General features: G+C 36.0%; 1 protein-coding gene across 1 annotated transcript in view; it reads right to left on the minus strand.

The window, feature by feature from the left end:
• LOC141333094 (proprotein convertase subtilisin/kexin type 5-like) overlaps positions 1-16,509 on the minus strand; it is a 58,605-nt gene that overhangs the window by 22,810 nt on the left and 19,286 nt on the right. The window contains exons 6-10 of the mRNA XM_073838016.1: positions 14,350-14,438; positions 11,971-12,143; positions 10,579-10,791; positions 5,794-5,894; positions 1,491-1,594 (exon numbers count right to left, since the gene is read on the minus strand). Of these exons, the coding sequence (XP_073694117.1) occupies positions 1,491-1,594; positions 5,794-5,894; positions 10,579-10,791; positions 11,971-12,143; positions 14,350-14,438 (680 nt within the window). The remainder of the gene's footprint in view (positions 1-1,490; positions 1,595-5,793; positions 5,895-10,578; positions 10,792-11,970; positions 12,144-14,349; positions 14,439-16,509) is intronic.

Genomic DNA, 16,509 nt, shown 5'->3' on the forward strand with positions numbered 1-16,509 from the left:
ATTTTGAAAGATATCAACAAAAAAAATGGGCAAAAAAACTTTAAAAGCAATTTTCTCTGGTTTTCAATTGGAAAAAAGCAAAAAAAAAAAAGCAGACGACCAAAATTTAAATGGGTATATCCAGAGGTGTCAGAAGTACACACATTCTTTACTTAAGTAAAAGTATAGATACCTGTGTTTAAAAAGACTCTAGTAAAAGTTGAAGTATTGACTCAAATTTTTACTCAAGTTAAAGTAAAAAGTACAAGCTCTAAAACATACTTAAAGTATAAAAGTATAAAGTAAGAATCATTTCTGACCTCCACGTGTTTTTTCAAATTGGAAGGCGAATTCTTGAATGCCAGAAGGTTGTGGCGTTTTAGTAGACACAATTTACAATACATTCTCCAGGAGTCTTTTTTGCTGCCAGCGATTTCAAACATTTCTCTGAGGTAAGGCCAGGGACGTGGGATGTGTTGCTGGTCTTCACTCCACTCTCCATCGCCCAGGAAATCTCCACTATCACCCTCACCAGTTTTATCAGTCATTTCGCCAGTTTTATCAGTACATTATGCTTCTTGGTGCTATGATTTCCCAACGAGTATTTGCCTGGTTTTAGTTAGTTTTTATCGTTTTACGTTCAACGTCTTGTGCATGTCAGAGCGAATAAAAACAAATGCACCAATAGGATTGTCTTTTCTGTGTGTGTTTACATACGTTTCTAAGCGTGAGCCAATCAGTCTGTTGTATGCATGCCGCATATTATTGACATGGATGGGTCAAACGCGTTGGGAAATGGCATAATTTTTAAATGCAAAAACAACGACACTGATTTGAAAATGTAGGGAGTAGAAAGTACAGATACTCATGCTAAAATGTACGAAGTAAAAGTAGAAAGTTGGCACAAAAATAAGTAGTGAAGTAAAGTATAGATACCCGAAAATTCTACTTAAGTACAGTAACAAAGTATTTGTACTTCGTTACTTCCCATCTCTGGGTATATCTTTAAAACCACTCACGGTATGACTTTGAATAGTATATCATTTTAAAGCTTACGGTCTCTTCTTTATTTTACATCTCCATTGAGACCTAAAAATTTGGGTCATTGTGACTAATTTTGCTGGATCAGGTCACATATTAGTATAACTGAGACACTAGTCGTTTTTTGAAACGGATGAAACGTAATCGTTGAATTAAGTCATCTTTTTTTTTTTTCTTTGCGCACAGTAAGTTTTCTTGTAGCTTCATACAATTACTGTTGATGTCACATGGACTATTTTAACAATGTCCTTACTACTTTTCTGGGCCTTGAACATGTCAGTTGCTTTGCCGTCTATGCAGGGTCAGAAAGCTCTCGGATCTCATCAAAAATACCGTTATTTGTGTTGAAGATGAACGAAGGTCTTACGAGTTTGGAACGACATCAGGGTGAATAATTAATGATAGAAATTTTCTTTTTGGTTGAACTATCCCTTTAAAACGAGATTAAAGCCAGTTTAAAAGACTGATACCATTATAACCAGCAGCATTGGTTTTCCAGTCAGGAGCGCTGAGATGTCCAGCACGAGATGTCTTCACTATTATGTGTTGCACGTCTCGCCATGTCAGGAAAGGACTGCAACAGAAAGTCAGAAATAAGATTAATGGACATTTGCATGACTAAATAATATCTCCAAACTCGATTTAAACAAAAATAATCAGATTATTATAATCCAAACAATCACACTGGCCATGGTTTTCAGCTGTAAGTCTCACTGCCTGGATATCTGGTTGAAGCATTCGCTCCCATAATTCACCGTGCACACTGGGATCAAACATCAAACCAAAGAGAGATGGATGCCATGTGTCCCTGAATATCCCCCCGAAATATCGAAACAATCTAACTCTGTTTGGTTCGCTGCATTGTGCTGGGAATATACAGTCACATGGCAGCCATATGTCAAGGTTTTCCTCAATTTCCTCTAAAATCAGACACAGTCGAAACTCACAGGAAGCATGCCGCTTGCTACAACATTCAGAATCTCTCGGTTTTTAAAACGGTCAGGATTTTTCTTGCTCTTCTGAAATAATGTTGTATAAAACAAACTTTAAGACTGAAACTGAAACCTAAAGTACAGTACAGTTAGGTGATTCAATTTAGGTAATTAGCCTAGTTGTTAAAGGGCCCCTTGTTTACAAGCAGAGGAATGCATGGGATTCTTTTGTGAAGAAATTGTTAAATAAAGTCATTATTTTTGTTTTCTTTGTGCACAGAAAGTATTCTCATAGGTTCATAAAATTAAGGTTGAACCACTGATGTCACATGGACTATTTCAACAATGTCCTTACTGTCTTTCTGGGCCTTGAACATGTCAGTTGCATTGCTGTCTCTGCAGGGTCAGAAAGCTCTTGGAATTCTTCAAAAATATCTTAATTTGTGTTCTGAGATGAATGAAGGTCTTGGTTTGGAACTATAGGAGGGTGAGTAATTAATGACAAAAAAAACATTTAAGGGTGTTGTGTTTTCAGGTGATAAACCAGTTGTATTACAGTGACAACTTGTCACCTCACAATATTTCAACTGAACAAATTCAACGTATTGCATAATTTTGGGTCAGGGTGAAGTACATGTACACTGCATGTTTACCCGTTGTAGCTCATCCATATTGTGTGCACATAATAGACACATGGTGCATTTAATTAATGTTGTAAAGATCATATTTATGATTAAGACACCACCATGTCGCAATGACAAATACTGAAACTCAGAGTTTTAGCCCTAGAGTTTCCGAGTCAGGAGCGTGTCAGCAAGGAAAAATGGTGGACATAATAAATGTGGCATCTTTAGTTGCCTGTAATTTTTTATTTTTTTTTATGGTGACCCTGAACCACAAAACCAGTCTTAAGTAGCATGGGTATATTTGTGGAAATAGCCAAAAATACATTGTATGGATAATGAAAATATACATTTTTCTTTTATGACAAAAATCATAGTAACATATGAATAGTAATATGCATTGCTAAGAACCTCATTTGGACAACTTTAAAGGCGATTTTCTCAATATTTAGATTTTTTACACCCTCAGATTCCAGATTTTCAAATAGCTGTATCCCAGCAAATTATTATCCCTAACAAACCATACATGAATGGAAAGCTTATATATTCACCTTTCAGATGATGTTTCAATCTCAGTTTCAAAAAAATTGATCCTTATGACTGGTTTTGTGGTCCAGGGTCACATATAAAAGTTGTATATTTTATTTAAAAAAAAATAGCTTAATTTTATATACAAAATATGATTGCACAGTGAGTATTGCACAATTCTGACAGAATATATAGCAATCCATTTGATAGCATTTTCAAAAATGTAACAAAAAAATTGAGAAAGAGAGACACTCAATGCACATTTTTTTCATATTTTTTTTAGAAGTAGATAAGAACACTGCTGAAGCTAAAGTATCTGCAATCTTTCTTCGATTAAAGTGTCTTGAACGCACCTGACATCATAATTATGACTTCCCAACTCATAAATACAAATTTCCGAGAAGGACTCGAATGCACTAAGTGACACAGTCAAAACTCATCAAAAGCATTAATTAAATGTCCGGAGTGTCTATTTACACTTGCTGGCAGAGGATATTAACATTAAATCCGCCCACCAGCGTGTTGTTAGGCTAGACAACATTACAAAGACGGCTATTAATAACAGCTTCAGTGGTGTAGGTGGTAAACTGCATTGTAAATACTGTCTTCTTGACCTCTGGACATGATCGACCAGAGTTTGAATCCACCTTCTGCCAAACACTGGAAAGGCATTTATTTTCAATTTAAAAAAAAAAAGGAAATCATTGAAAAGTGGAAAATAAAGTACCTCACAGGTGTTTAACAGTTAGGGGTAGGTGTAGGGAGGGCTTTATTGTCCCAATATGGCATCATGCATTAACTAATTTTAATAAAAATGATCAATTATAATCAATATTTTATTATTGGAGATTGTTTTATAATATACTACAATACAGCAAATACAGTATCTGCAACTTAGTAGTATAAATAGCGTAACTATTATTTATTGCAAAGAAAATACAGCTATTTTTGCATTGTGAAAATAGAATCTATTGCTATTCGCACTTAGTCCAATCCTTAAATGTCACTTTTTCAGTCAGTGATTTTATAGAACCTGTATATGGGCTGTCCCAAATACAGCTGTCCCACAACCAAAAAATGTTTAAAAAGCATTTAAGTATTCAACTCTTAGATGTTCGTTAAGTTCCTTCTATTATCTAATGAAACCCACAAAAATATTTAAAATATTACTAAGCTTATTATATATAAAATCATTTAGTGGGTACTTTCAATTGGGAGGTTGCTGTCCCGAACCCTGACCCCTAAATTTCCCTTAAATTTCAACATGACATTGCAATATTTTTTTTCCATTGTTGTTTTTAAAAGTATTTTTTTGTTTATTTTAAAAAGTGAAGTTTTCGTAGTAAATTTGAGTAATATTTTCTTAGTAAATTATGAAACTTTATGGGGAAAAAAATGTGTTCCACAATTTTCGTGTGACTACAAAAATTTTAGTAAAATAGCAAAAATATATTTACACCACAGATATAAGCAAAATCTTAATAGGTAAATGTAACCCTTTTAATATAATTATTTCAGGTTACATGTTACACCGTACTTTTATTTTGACAGGTCGCCGTGAAGTTTCTGTGTATACAGTATGATATGATGCTAGTTTTCTCAAATGAAACGGTAAAAGTGACACTCACAGCAGTTTTGGAGATTGAGTTTATCTGTTCATGTGAGATGCAAATGCCAAAAATTACCGGGAGCGTCACGTGTGTTTCAGTATGCGTGTAGTAAAAGCTCGTCTCCATCATTCATACATACAGCTAGGCAAACGGAACATACCGGATTCATATTAAAACGGTCTTTTTGCATTTCAGTTTTCACATACACTAGTCCATATCGCGATTTGAATTAAGTGACAGACCAACATTTGATTTATGAATCCAAAAAACTACGAATTTACGTGGCATTTCGCGCTATAGTAGATTCGGTTTTTATGAATGGAGGACTACGCGACCCCGTCTGTGTTTTGGCGGAGGAGACGTAAACGCGCGACCATATTCTATAGTCTTCGGTATACATCCGTGTCAAACTATCAAGGTGAAAGTCATCATAGCTTGCGTAGTTTAGACCCAGCTCCAAACCCAAATTTGAGAATAGATTAACGGCGATATTTTTTTTAATCGCACGATAAGAGTCTCACGTTAACGCAGCACGTTAACGCCGATAACGGCCCACCACTACTAAAAATGCAATTTGAGAATTAACTGCACAATTACTAGAAACGTGTACCTCGGATATTATACAATTTGCATACATGCACATGTTTTGGAAAATACCAACTCTGACTTTGGACCAATTCTGCAGATTGGAAAACACAAAAGAAGATATTTTGAAGAATGTTTATAAATAAACGGCTGACAGTAGCCATTGACTTCCATAGTGTTGAAAAAAAAACTATGGAACTCAATTGCTAACATCTTTTTTTTTTTTTAAATATCTTCTTTTGTGCTTAGAAGAAATAAGAAACTCCAACAGATTTTGAACAAGTGGAGGGTGAGTAAATAATAAAATAAATGTTCATTTTAATCACTTTAATTCAGAGGTTTAGCAAGAGTGTGAAAAGTAACTGGAGTGTATAGCATAACACCGTCATGATTAGTGGTTAAATATACTAATTCCACTTACATGACCTGGAACAGACATTTCCACTAAACAGCTGTTAGAGAAATGAGAGCATACAGTAGTTTGTTTTCACTTACTTTGCTTCCAGAGCAAGAGCAATGATCCCTGCGGCCATCGGCGCTGACGCTGATGTTCCAGTGTGACTGTCTGTGCAGCGCTGCCTCAGATCGGTCGTGATCTAACAGGAGAGAGAAAAAAAATGCAGGTTAGTCTTGTGCATGATGGTTAAGTAAATGTGTATTGACACAAGTAAGCAACATGACGTGAAGTAGCAATACTTGACCACTCCTGTTGTAATACACAACATTGTCTACACTGCGAGTACGTGATAGACAGCTTTGTTTATTTTAACAAGTGTACACTGCTTTTTTGTACCTGGTTATTCGAGTTTAGTTTGAATTTTTATATGTCATTTGCTGTTTTTGAAAATGACTATTTTAGTATGGTTTAGATTTAGCGTATTAACTTTCATCCCGTCTCGCATAGGGCCACAAACTGTCCCATCTGCTGCTTTAATCAGACATAGTACACTTAATCCAAAAAGAAATATTGCCAAGGTTGAATTGTTATTTGTTAAATGCACTTTAGCATGCTGCAGCACTTACTGACAATGAAATGTGCTATAAATGTGCCATTGCGCTACACTTTGCAGTAAATTACCACCACTTTGGGGCATTTGCGATTCAGCAGCATGGACTGGATCCACTCAGAAATCTCAGAAAACATTCGAGAGTTTAGTTTAAGGCCATTTTGATCAATTAAAAGAGACTCTAATTTCAGCTGTGAGACATCTGCATGTTAGATTTCAGATTTACTCTGTTCTAAATGTCACACACACACACAAAATTAAAGTGTGGCTGGTTGTTTTATAATTAAACATCATTTTCCTGTGTAGCTGGACAGTTATGTTTTAATTTGTTGACAGCAGATCAGATCAGAAGTCGTAAAGTCCCCATGAAATCAAAATCAAAAAAGTTGTCTGGTTTTTAGTGTATGATATCCTTAAGGTTTTCTATAAGCTAATGTGCTTCAAAACAATGACAAAATTCACATATAGAAGATATAAGCATTCAAAACTTAAAGTTTCTACATTTAACTTTCTGTCCAATCAAATGCTCTCTAGAATCTGAAGTGTCCCGCCCCCTGCACTATAAATGGACATTGAAGCTGTGGCTGAAATCAGCCACTTGTTCACAGAATTAGTATTTTTTGTACGGTGAATGGCATGTAGTGCACTATATAGGGGATAGGGAACAATTCAGAGAGTTTCCATTGGGTCACATAAGTTTTTGAACATATAAATTTTAAGTACTTTTCCCCTGCAATATTATTTCATTTCATTTTAAAGGTGTGGTCACATTTACCACTTTTCAGTGAGTGTAATCCAGTCTTTCGATATACAAATTCACTCAATCGGGGATTTAATGTGGGAGGGAAAGAATTACCCATACAGATTTTGCAACAGGTTCAAGTTCAATACTTCAATTTGCCAAGTTGACCAACCAAAAGTGGCTTACATCTCATACATCTCTATGATATTGACAATAACAGACATTCAACCATTTTTGCCTTTGAAACTTTATTTTTAGTACAGCTTGCTAAAATATTTTCACTGCTGGTAGTTGTCTTTGTAATAGTTGCCTTTATAACCCAGGCCCGGCTCCACGGGGGGGCCAGAATCAGAAGAATCAATCAGAAGCATGGCCCACCCGAGCCCCACACTACATAGCCAATCACAAAATTGGTACGATATTTAATTGAGCTCCCTATTTTTTTTTTTCTTACTGGCGGCACCTGCAAACATTCTAATATTAAATATAATTTTCGCACTTTCAATATGCAGGTTATTGAAATCGCTTTTAAATGAGTGCTCGCGCTGTTTACTTTTACTTTCGATTTTGCGATAATGCACACTCTGTGTAAAGGGAGCAGCACATCTTATAATAGATGTCTGTCAGTGAGCACAAGATTGAGCAGCAACTCCTCCAGCATGGTCTATTTTTTCATCTCTGCTTACTTTCGACCCGTGATCAGTCAAATCTATAGGTCATTGCACATAGAGTCCGATTTTTGTATGCGTTTTTTAGTTTTCTCATATTCGCCATCCGTTACTATCAAAGTGCTTATTATGGATGTGAAAACGCAGAAAATCAAACATAATCCAATTTTTTTTTTTTTTATGACGGACGAAAGTTTCAGAGGCAGTGTATAAACTCGATTAACATAACCTGTATTCATATTTTAACGTGCAAAAAATCTCGGACGAAAATTTCGTACTCATGTGTGCAATGAAATTAACTCTTGCAGCTCTTGCTGGATGCAGGGTTGCCAAGTCTCACGGAATTGGTCTACTTTTAAACTGTTGCCATGGATTGAATTCCCCCAGTTATTTAAAGGTCTTAAATATTGCAGAAATAAAATTTCAATAAAATGCCTGTATTTAAATATTTTGCGTTCTACCTATGATAGACCCATATAGACCTGGTAACCCTGTTTTCAGATGCTTTCAGATTTGAATTGTAGCTTACATTTTCCAACTGCAGTAAATTATTTTTATTTCTATAAAAATGCAAAATGGCAGTGAAGGTGCCCCCCCCCCCCCCAATCATAACCCCAGCCCACCTTGAATATCCCTTGGCCCACCCATCAGCTCATATCTGGAGCCGGGCCTGTTATAACCCTGTGTAAATATGAGCAATCTACAAAATGGACAAGGTTGTGAAAACTTGGAGATTCAGTGAACTGTAAACTCAGCTAAATTACCTGAAAACTGCAGGAGATCAGAACAAAGAGAAGTGCTAATGTCCGTAACACTGGGGATCAGAATGTAAACACGTATTGCAAAAGGAGTTTGAAAGCCAGTGTGGAATTTCACACTGAAATTGAGACAAGCTGAGAGACAGGGAAGAACCGTGGCTCTGTAACTCTCAGAGGAGTGTGTAAAACTGTGTGTGGGCTGTTAACCACAGCGGTTAACACCAGGATGCTCTCATGACACAGTGACCAACAAAAGGAGATCAAACACACATGTTTGGCCAAAGAAATACACGAAAAAATTTAAACGGCAATGAATTGAAAAAATGTGATGATAATATCTCCTTTTGAAGATATTACGCAGTTCATTGGTGTTTACCTTCCAAAAGGTTTCCATAAATATTTGAATGAGTAAATGTGCTTCAGCTCATTTTTAAGCACAGATTAATATCAAGTTTCCACCCATTTGAGGAAAAAATCATTTAGTCTAAAGCTACAAGACAAAAATTAAAGTTTCGTTCTTCTGTTAAACAGAAAAGAGAATGTAGTTACAAGCAGCGATTACCGGAGTTCAAGCTTTAAAGGGATAGTTCATCCGAAAATGAAAATTTAATGTTTATCTGCTTACCCCCAGGGCATTCAAGATGTAGGTGACATTGTTTCTTCAGTAGAACACAAACGAAGATTTTTAACTCAAACCGTTGCAGTCTGTCAACCATATAATGTCAGTCCAGAGAATTGTACTACACTGGGGGTTTTTTTTCAGATTGAGCAAAAAAACCTAGGACTAGTTCACAAAGGTAGGTTTTTACATCTTAACAATTTAAAAAAATGATTTAATTGACAGTAGTGGTTCTAGAGTCAAAGTTGTTCTTAATAAGGAAGTCTATCATAGGATATGAATATGACATGTATGCGTAAAAAAAATGCACAATGTACAATTGTTTATGCCTAAAATGTGGTATTCCCCCCCCCCCCCCCCAGTGGCCGATTTCGTTCCAGTCAGCCTCCGTTAGCCTTGTATAATATGTGGTCAAACTTTATCGGCCAATGGCGACCATGTTTTTTTGAGATACGCAAATGTCCTTATACACACTTGTATGCACACTTTGGACCAAGATTGTGCATTGCGATTTTCATGTTGATAGGACATACTGTTGTGTAGTTATGGCCAGTTCTTTCCATCATAAATCGCCACCAAGTGGCCAAACTCCCTGATTTTTGTCCTGTGACCTCAGATTAAGCTGTTACATTAGTGTCCTGAGTTTGGCGACATATCTCATTCCGTTCAGGAGTTCTAGGCATTTACTAAAAATAGCCCTGCTCCTTTCAAACGTTTTGGCATCCCTTTGTGATGGTGAAAGTTCAACTTTTTTGGTTAATTATTGATATTTCCTCTCCAGATAATCTTTCTGCACTGGTTTGGCTGCCTTCAGGCAAAAAAAACCTACTAGTTCGCACAAAAAAAATCTAAAATACCCACTTTTTTTTGCCATGCTCACAATCAAATCTGAGGCATGTGTTTCGTTTGGTGTAAGCCAAGGATTCCAACGACATAAGACACTAGCCTTCAACTGACAGTTTAGGAGTCATGAGCGATTTCATACTTTTGACTGCTGTAGTGCCACCGTTAGGCCAATTGGGGCAAGGCTTGGTGATGTTCAGTGTGTTCCAAATGGGATATTGTCGGTAGTGTGAGTACTACCATCCCTCCAAGTTTCAAGTCTCTATGATTTACGTTTGCTCTGCACGATCAGTTTTACTTGGAAATTGCTGATCTTTGGCCATTCTAACAATTACAATTGGGTTTCAGTGCTACACGCTTGAACCCCTAAACATTTGGGAGAAAGTTGGTGACCAAACTGTTGACCTTCATAGTATGGAAGAAAATACTATGAAAGTCAATGGGGTACCATCAAATATTTGGTTACTAAAATTCTTCAAAATATTTTGGTTTAACAAAAGAAACAAACTCTTACAAGTTTGTAAGAGTGAGTAAATGATGACACAATGTTCATTTCTGGGTGAACTATTCTTTTAAAGCCAATTCAGCAGCAGGCCTGTTTTATGAATAGTCTACTCAGGGCTGAAGATGACTGATAACTTACAATTTTGCGGTCGTAGTTCTCTCCACTGCTGTAGGTGGTGGTGAGGGTGGAGGCGCACTCTTCCAGATACCAGGGCTTGCGGCCACTCTCTGCCGTGCTGCTGATGGATATCGTGTAGATGCTGTTGGTGTAGCCGTCACATGAACAGTGATCGCGACTCCGACCGCCATTTCCTGATGCCCAAACAAAGATTGAGCCCCGTCCTTTCCTGCCCTGTGAAGAAAACGCATTTTGTTTACCGTTGACCATTTCTGAATGGTCACCACTGGCACATAATGCAACAAAGATGGCTAAAGTAAAAAAAAATTACTAATAGACCTACAAACCTCTGTGTAAAAATAACATTATGATGCTGTCATCTTTCTGAAGTCATTTTTACCCCCCTGTAACTTGACTCTGAACCTAAGGTAAAAATTGACCTCCCGTTACAAAATATTGGATTACTCAGTAAATATTTATCTATTACATTTAATATTTTGGCTTTCATACATGTCTATCTTTCTTCTGAAAAAATTATTAACAATTTTTTTTTTATTTGGTTGATTTGACATGGAATGACCCTATAGATATTTTCTCACACAAATGGATTGATCTGCTTCAGAAGGCCTATATTAACCCCTGGAGCCGTATGGAGCACATTTTATGATGGATGGATGCACTTTATTGGACTTCAAAATCTCATCACCTGTTCAATGTCATTACAAAGTTTGGAAGAACAAGGACATTTTTAAATATAACTCTGATTGTATCAGTCTGAAAGAAGAAAGTCACATACACCTAGGATGGCTTGGGGGTGAGTAAATCATAGGGTAATTTTCATTTTTGGGTGCACTATCCCTTTAATTATATTAATATAATTTAATTTAAAGAAAATACATATATTCAAAGAGTTTGTTTCCAATTTCAAACAAACAAACAAACAAACAAACAAACAAAAACTGAATGACAGCCCTATTTGAAACACTTCAAAACAAGAACTAATAGAATCAGGACAGTATAAACTCCAAGCATTAATGTCCTCTAGGCTTTTCTTATGAGAGGAGACCAGTATTACTTGATGTCTATGAGTCTTACATACCTCAAACATGCCTAAACCACTCCAAACACACCTTTGGCACAGGATACATGCCAATTACTGACTGCGACTCATGACTCAGGGAAGATAAACTAAAATTGCGTTCTAAAGTTCACTGCCGTAGCAGGTGGTGGAGTGTGAGAAGCAGAGGAAAACACCCTAGGTGGGCCAGACTGCTGAAGAGACGTGACTGATGACCTGAGCATTACACTTCCTGACTTATGAATGCCACATTACTTTTCACTTTTATGGAAAACATAACATACTTTTCACATGAACTTGAAAAATACTTCTATACATGCTGAGATGGTTCTTACCAGTCTGATGCCGTTTTCAAAGGCCTGTCTGGCGAGGGAAGCGGGCCCATCCACGGTTTTGCCGTCATCATCTGGACCCCAGCTGGCACTGTAAATATCTATGTGTTGAGGGTGTAGACTCAGTGATTTGGCCTCTACCATGTCTGTCACATCTCCGTCCAACATGCGGACACCTGCAGGACAAGCCCAAAGAAAACCTCAGGAGGGAAACATATGCCACTAAAGATAAGTCTGCCAATGAAGTCCAACAGACATGCAAAGCTACACATTTACAAAATACACTAGATGGGGGGAGATGTTGTCTAAACAACTAGTCAACTAATCTATCGTAAGAAAGCCCTGAATAATCTAGGGCGACGTGGAAAACGCAGACAGAATTCCGGAATCCAGTCATGAAAACGGAATTTATTGTACAACACAGAATGTCATGGAGTTGCCCAATTTTGGATGAATAAATCAAAAGTAGGTCAGTACACTTAAATCTAAATGCAATATGGACTAGTGTCTGTGAATATTAAGCCGCAAAACGACTACTTAAAAATTTATCCTGGATGATCTATGTGTCTCTGTGTGAATGAATGGCGCAAATGCGTGGTTTTGTTTACTACACACATACTAAAGCATGAGTGGTGCTTTTGGTGTTTTCAGCCTCTCCTGCATCAATATATGCGTACATGAACACATAAATATAATCTCTAGAACTGCTCTAAAAGTCACTTCATGAGCATTTTACCATTTCTTTTGAGAAAAACTATCAGCATACTATATAAAACCTGAAAGTCTTCACAGCAACATGTAAAAAATAATTGTTTGGTTTAACTTGAAAAAAATGTGAAAGAAATAGTACTACTAATACTACTAATAAAATAATTGTGTTAAGTTATATTTAAGAGGAAAAATTACTTACCAGAATTAATTTAGCAGAAAAAATGTAAATACACAACACAATATTACTGAATAAATATTTTTTTTCCCCCCATAAAATCAATTAATTAGAGATACTTTTTATTATTGAAATGGATCCAGAAAATTAATAGAAAACAGAATTTGGTCTAAATAAACCTCAATTTTATTTTAGAAAAAAAAAAAAAACAACAATAATAATTTTACAGGGCCTTAAAAATGTAAAAAAAAACCTTTAATAAATTGCTGTTAAATTGTTTAAGTTTCAAATTTTAATTAACGATACATGCTTTTTGATTAATATAATCAATTTAATTTAACCATTAAAATGGAATCCCAAAAATTAAAATGGAAAAAAATGAATTTATAAATAAAGGATTTCATATAAATAAAAGCTGTATAAATAAAGGTTGTCATAGGGCCCTAATAATCAGGCTTTGACATAGGACTGATGATTAGAGGACGTATATATTATATTATATTATATTATATTATATTATATTATATTATATATTTAATTGTTTCAAACAAACACTGCTCTTTTGAACTTTCTATTCATCAAAGTATACTGAAAAAATGCATTATGGTTTTTACAAAAATATTAAAAAGCACCGCTGTTTTTAACAGAAATGTACCTTGAGCAGCAAATCAACATATTAGAATGATTTCTGAAGGATCATGTGACACTGAAGACAGGAGCAATGCTAAAAATAAGTTTAAATTGTAATATTTCACAAGACTATTGTTTTACTGCATATTGTTTTGATTCAATAAATGGAGCCTTTGTGAGCATAAGTAACTTTAAAAACATAAAAAGGTTTTGAACGATAACATATATGATGTATTCTTACATTCATAAACAGCTAAATGGAACGCAGGTGAGTTTATACAAGCTGTAATAAAAATTAAAAAAAAGGCATTTCATCTTAAAAATGTAAAAAAAAAAAAAAAGATAAAAGCCCCAACTTTAAAAAAAAATATATATAATTTAGTTAACTTCCAAAAAAAAAGAAGCAAAATACGTTAATGACATCTGTGCAGGTTTTCTGTCATGTAGATGAAATGTAGAATATTGTAAAAATATTGCTAATGTTAATTTTTTTATAATTTTACTACTTATCTGAGTGATTCCAACTGGAATCTAGCAGAAGAGGTGTGTTTAACAGTCTGGAGACACCTGACTTGAATACAGCTTGTGATTTTTTAACTGTTTGATCTAAAGCCTTCTGCATGAATGATTTCATTCCTTTTTTTAATGACTATTAAATGGACGATTTGCACAGCATGCAGAGCCGTAATCTTGTTGATTACGACTTTTAAGAACTTCATATACTGTACAAAATTCAATATATTTACAGTAACATTTTTAGTCACTAAAATTCACATACAAATTTGTGTTATTTCACAGTTTCGATGACTGTATTCACATGTACAGTAGTGGGTCTAAATCAGACAGTGACCATCAGCCAAACTCACCCCCAATCTTGGCGTTGTAAGCGATGCCCACCGTGCAGTGAGAGTTGTTGGCAGATGCTGCTACTTCACCAGCGCACCTCGTGCCATGCCTGAACAAAACACACCAGACGATAGTATTAGTACAGACACACACACACACACACACACACACACACACACACACACACACACACACACACATTCACTGACTGTATAAACAGTGACTGGAGACCCTTACGCAAGCACAGACATTGCTGCTGACCTATTACACACACTCGCTACAGAAGGAACGCAGAAGTGGACAGGAAACAGACAGAGAGAGAGAGAAACAGCTGGGATGAAACTAAACATGTGCTTCCATGGCCAGCAGAGCTAAAACACAGCGGCTAAATATTTGAGATACTGAAGGAAAACATTCAAGCGGTTCCTCCGCTTCAGACGCAACGTGGACACATTCCTGACCCAAACTAAACCCACATAAATCTAAGACAAATCATCCGCAAAAAACGCACTAAAACGCTCACGCAAGACAAAGACAGACAGATGGAGAGAGATTCGGCTGTGGAACCTCCAGCAGTGAACAGCTGCATAGAAAAACTCACGCTACCATGGTAACCACCGTCTCCAATCTAAGCCATTTTTAAAAAGAAAACAAAAAGAAAGAGAGACAAAGATTGTAAAGATCCACAGCAGCACCGGATCCGGGATGAGACCAGGGTTCGGTCGCCATCGCAACCATTAACATTTACAAGGTCAAAAGGTCAAAAGGCCAGAGGAACTCCCAGGTGGTCCCTGGACTCGATCCCAATGCCAATCCAATGACTCCAGACTTAAACTATTCCAATGGTTATCCAATACTGAAACATGTCATAGAAAATACATGTCCCATAAAATCCAACAGACTGAGCACTTCAAGTCTACATTACTGTTCAAAGACGTCTATGCTTTTTAAGGAACTGTTTTCTATTTAAAGGAGTAGTTCACTTCCAGAACAAACATTCACAGACAATGTACTCACCCCCTTATCATCAAAGATGTTCATGTCTTTCTTTCTTCAGTCGTAAAGAAATTATGTTTTTAAAGGAAAACATTTCAGGATTTCTCTCCATATAGTGGACTTCAATGGTCCCCCCAAAATGCAGTTTAAATGCAGCTTCAAAGGACTTTAAACAATCCCAGCCGAGGAAGAAGTGTTTTATCTAGCGAAATGATCAGTTATTTTCTAAATAAATTGACAATTGATCTCATTTTCATCTTCAAATTCAAAATCGTCCTACATTGGTAGTTTTCCTTTGGCGTTTGATCTACATTGGTCGGTACTTCTACAGCAATGTAAGATGATTTTTAAGTTTTTCAATACCCTAACTGTATTGACCCGGGATCACACAAACTATGCATGCGCATCGCAGAGACAAGACGAGATGAGCATTTGAGGTTAAAAAGTATATAAATTGTCAATTTGTTTCAAAATATCAGATCTTTTCGCTAGATAAGATCCTTCTTCATCGGCTGGGATCATTTAAAGCACTTTGAACTGTAGAAAGACAGACATGAACATCTTGGATGACAAGGGGGTGAGGACATTATCTGTGAATTTTTGTTCTGAAAGTGAACTAATCCTTTAAGCTTTATAGGTTATATTTATTATCATTACCATCAATGTTAAAAAACCGTTGTGCAGCTTAATATTTCTGGAAAAAATTTGACTTTTTCAGCATTCTTTAAATAGAAATTTAATTAGAAAATTAAAATAGAACAGTGCGTGTCATTCACCAAGCATGTGTACGCACAAATTTGTGTGAAATGTGCGTACGAACACTTTTAAAAACAAATCATGATTTACCAAACATTTTGTAATAAAATTTATTATACATTTATGAAACCACATAGAAACATCTAAAACCACATGTACGCAAAAAGCACTTACTCTGTATTGCCTTACAATCATGTTTAAGGATTAGCTCACTTCCAAAACAAAAATTTACGGATAATTTACTCACCCACTTATCATCCAAATGTTCATGTCTTTCTTTCTTCAGTGGATAAGAAATGATGTTTCTTGAGGAAAACCTTTTTTAGGATTTCTCTTCGTCTAATGGAATTCTATGGTGCCCCCAAGTTTGAACTTCCAAAATGCAGTTTAAATGCAGCTTCAAATCTAGCAAAACGATCGGTCATTGT

Source organism: Garra rufa, chromosome 4, assembly GCF_049309525.1.
Source record: "Garra rufa chromosome 4, GarRuf1.0, whole genome shotgun sequence".
NCBI classification, from domain to species: domain Eukaryota; kingdom Metazoa; phylum Chordata; class Actinopteri; order Cypriniformes; family Cyprinidae; genus Garra; species Garra rufa.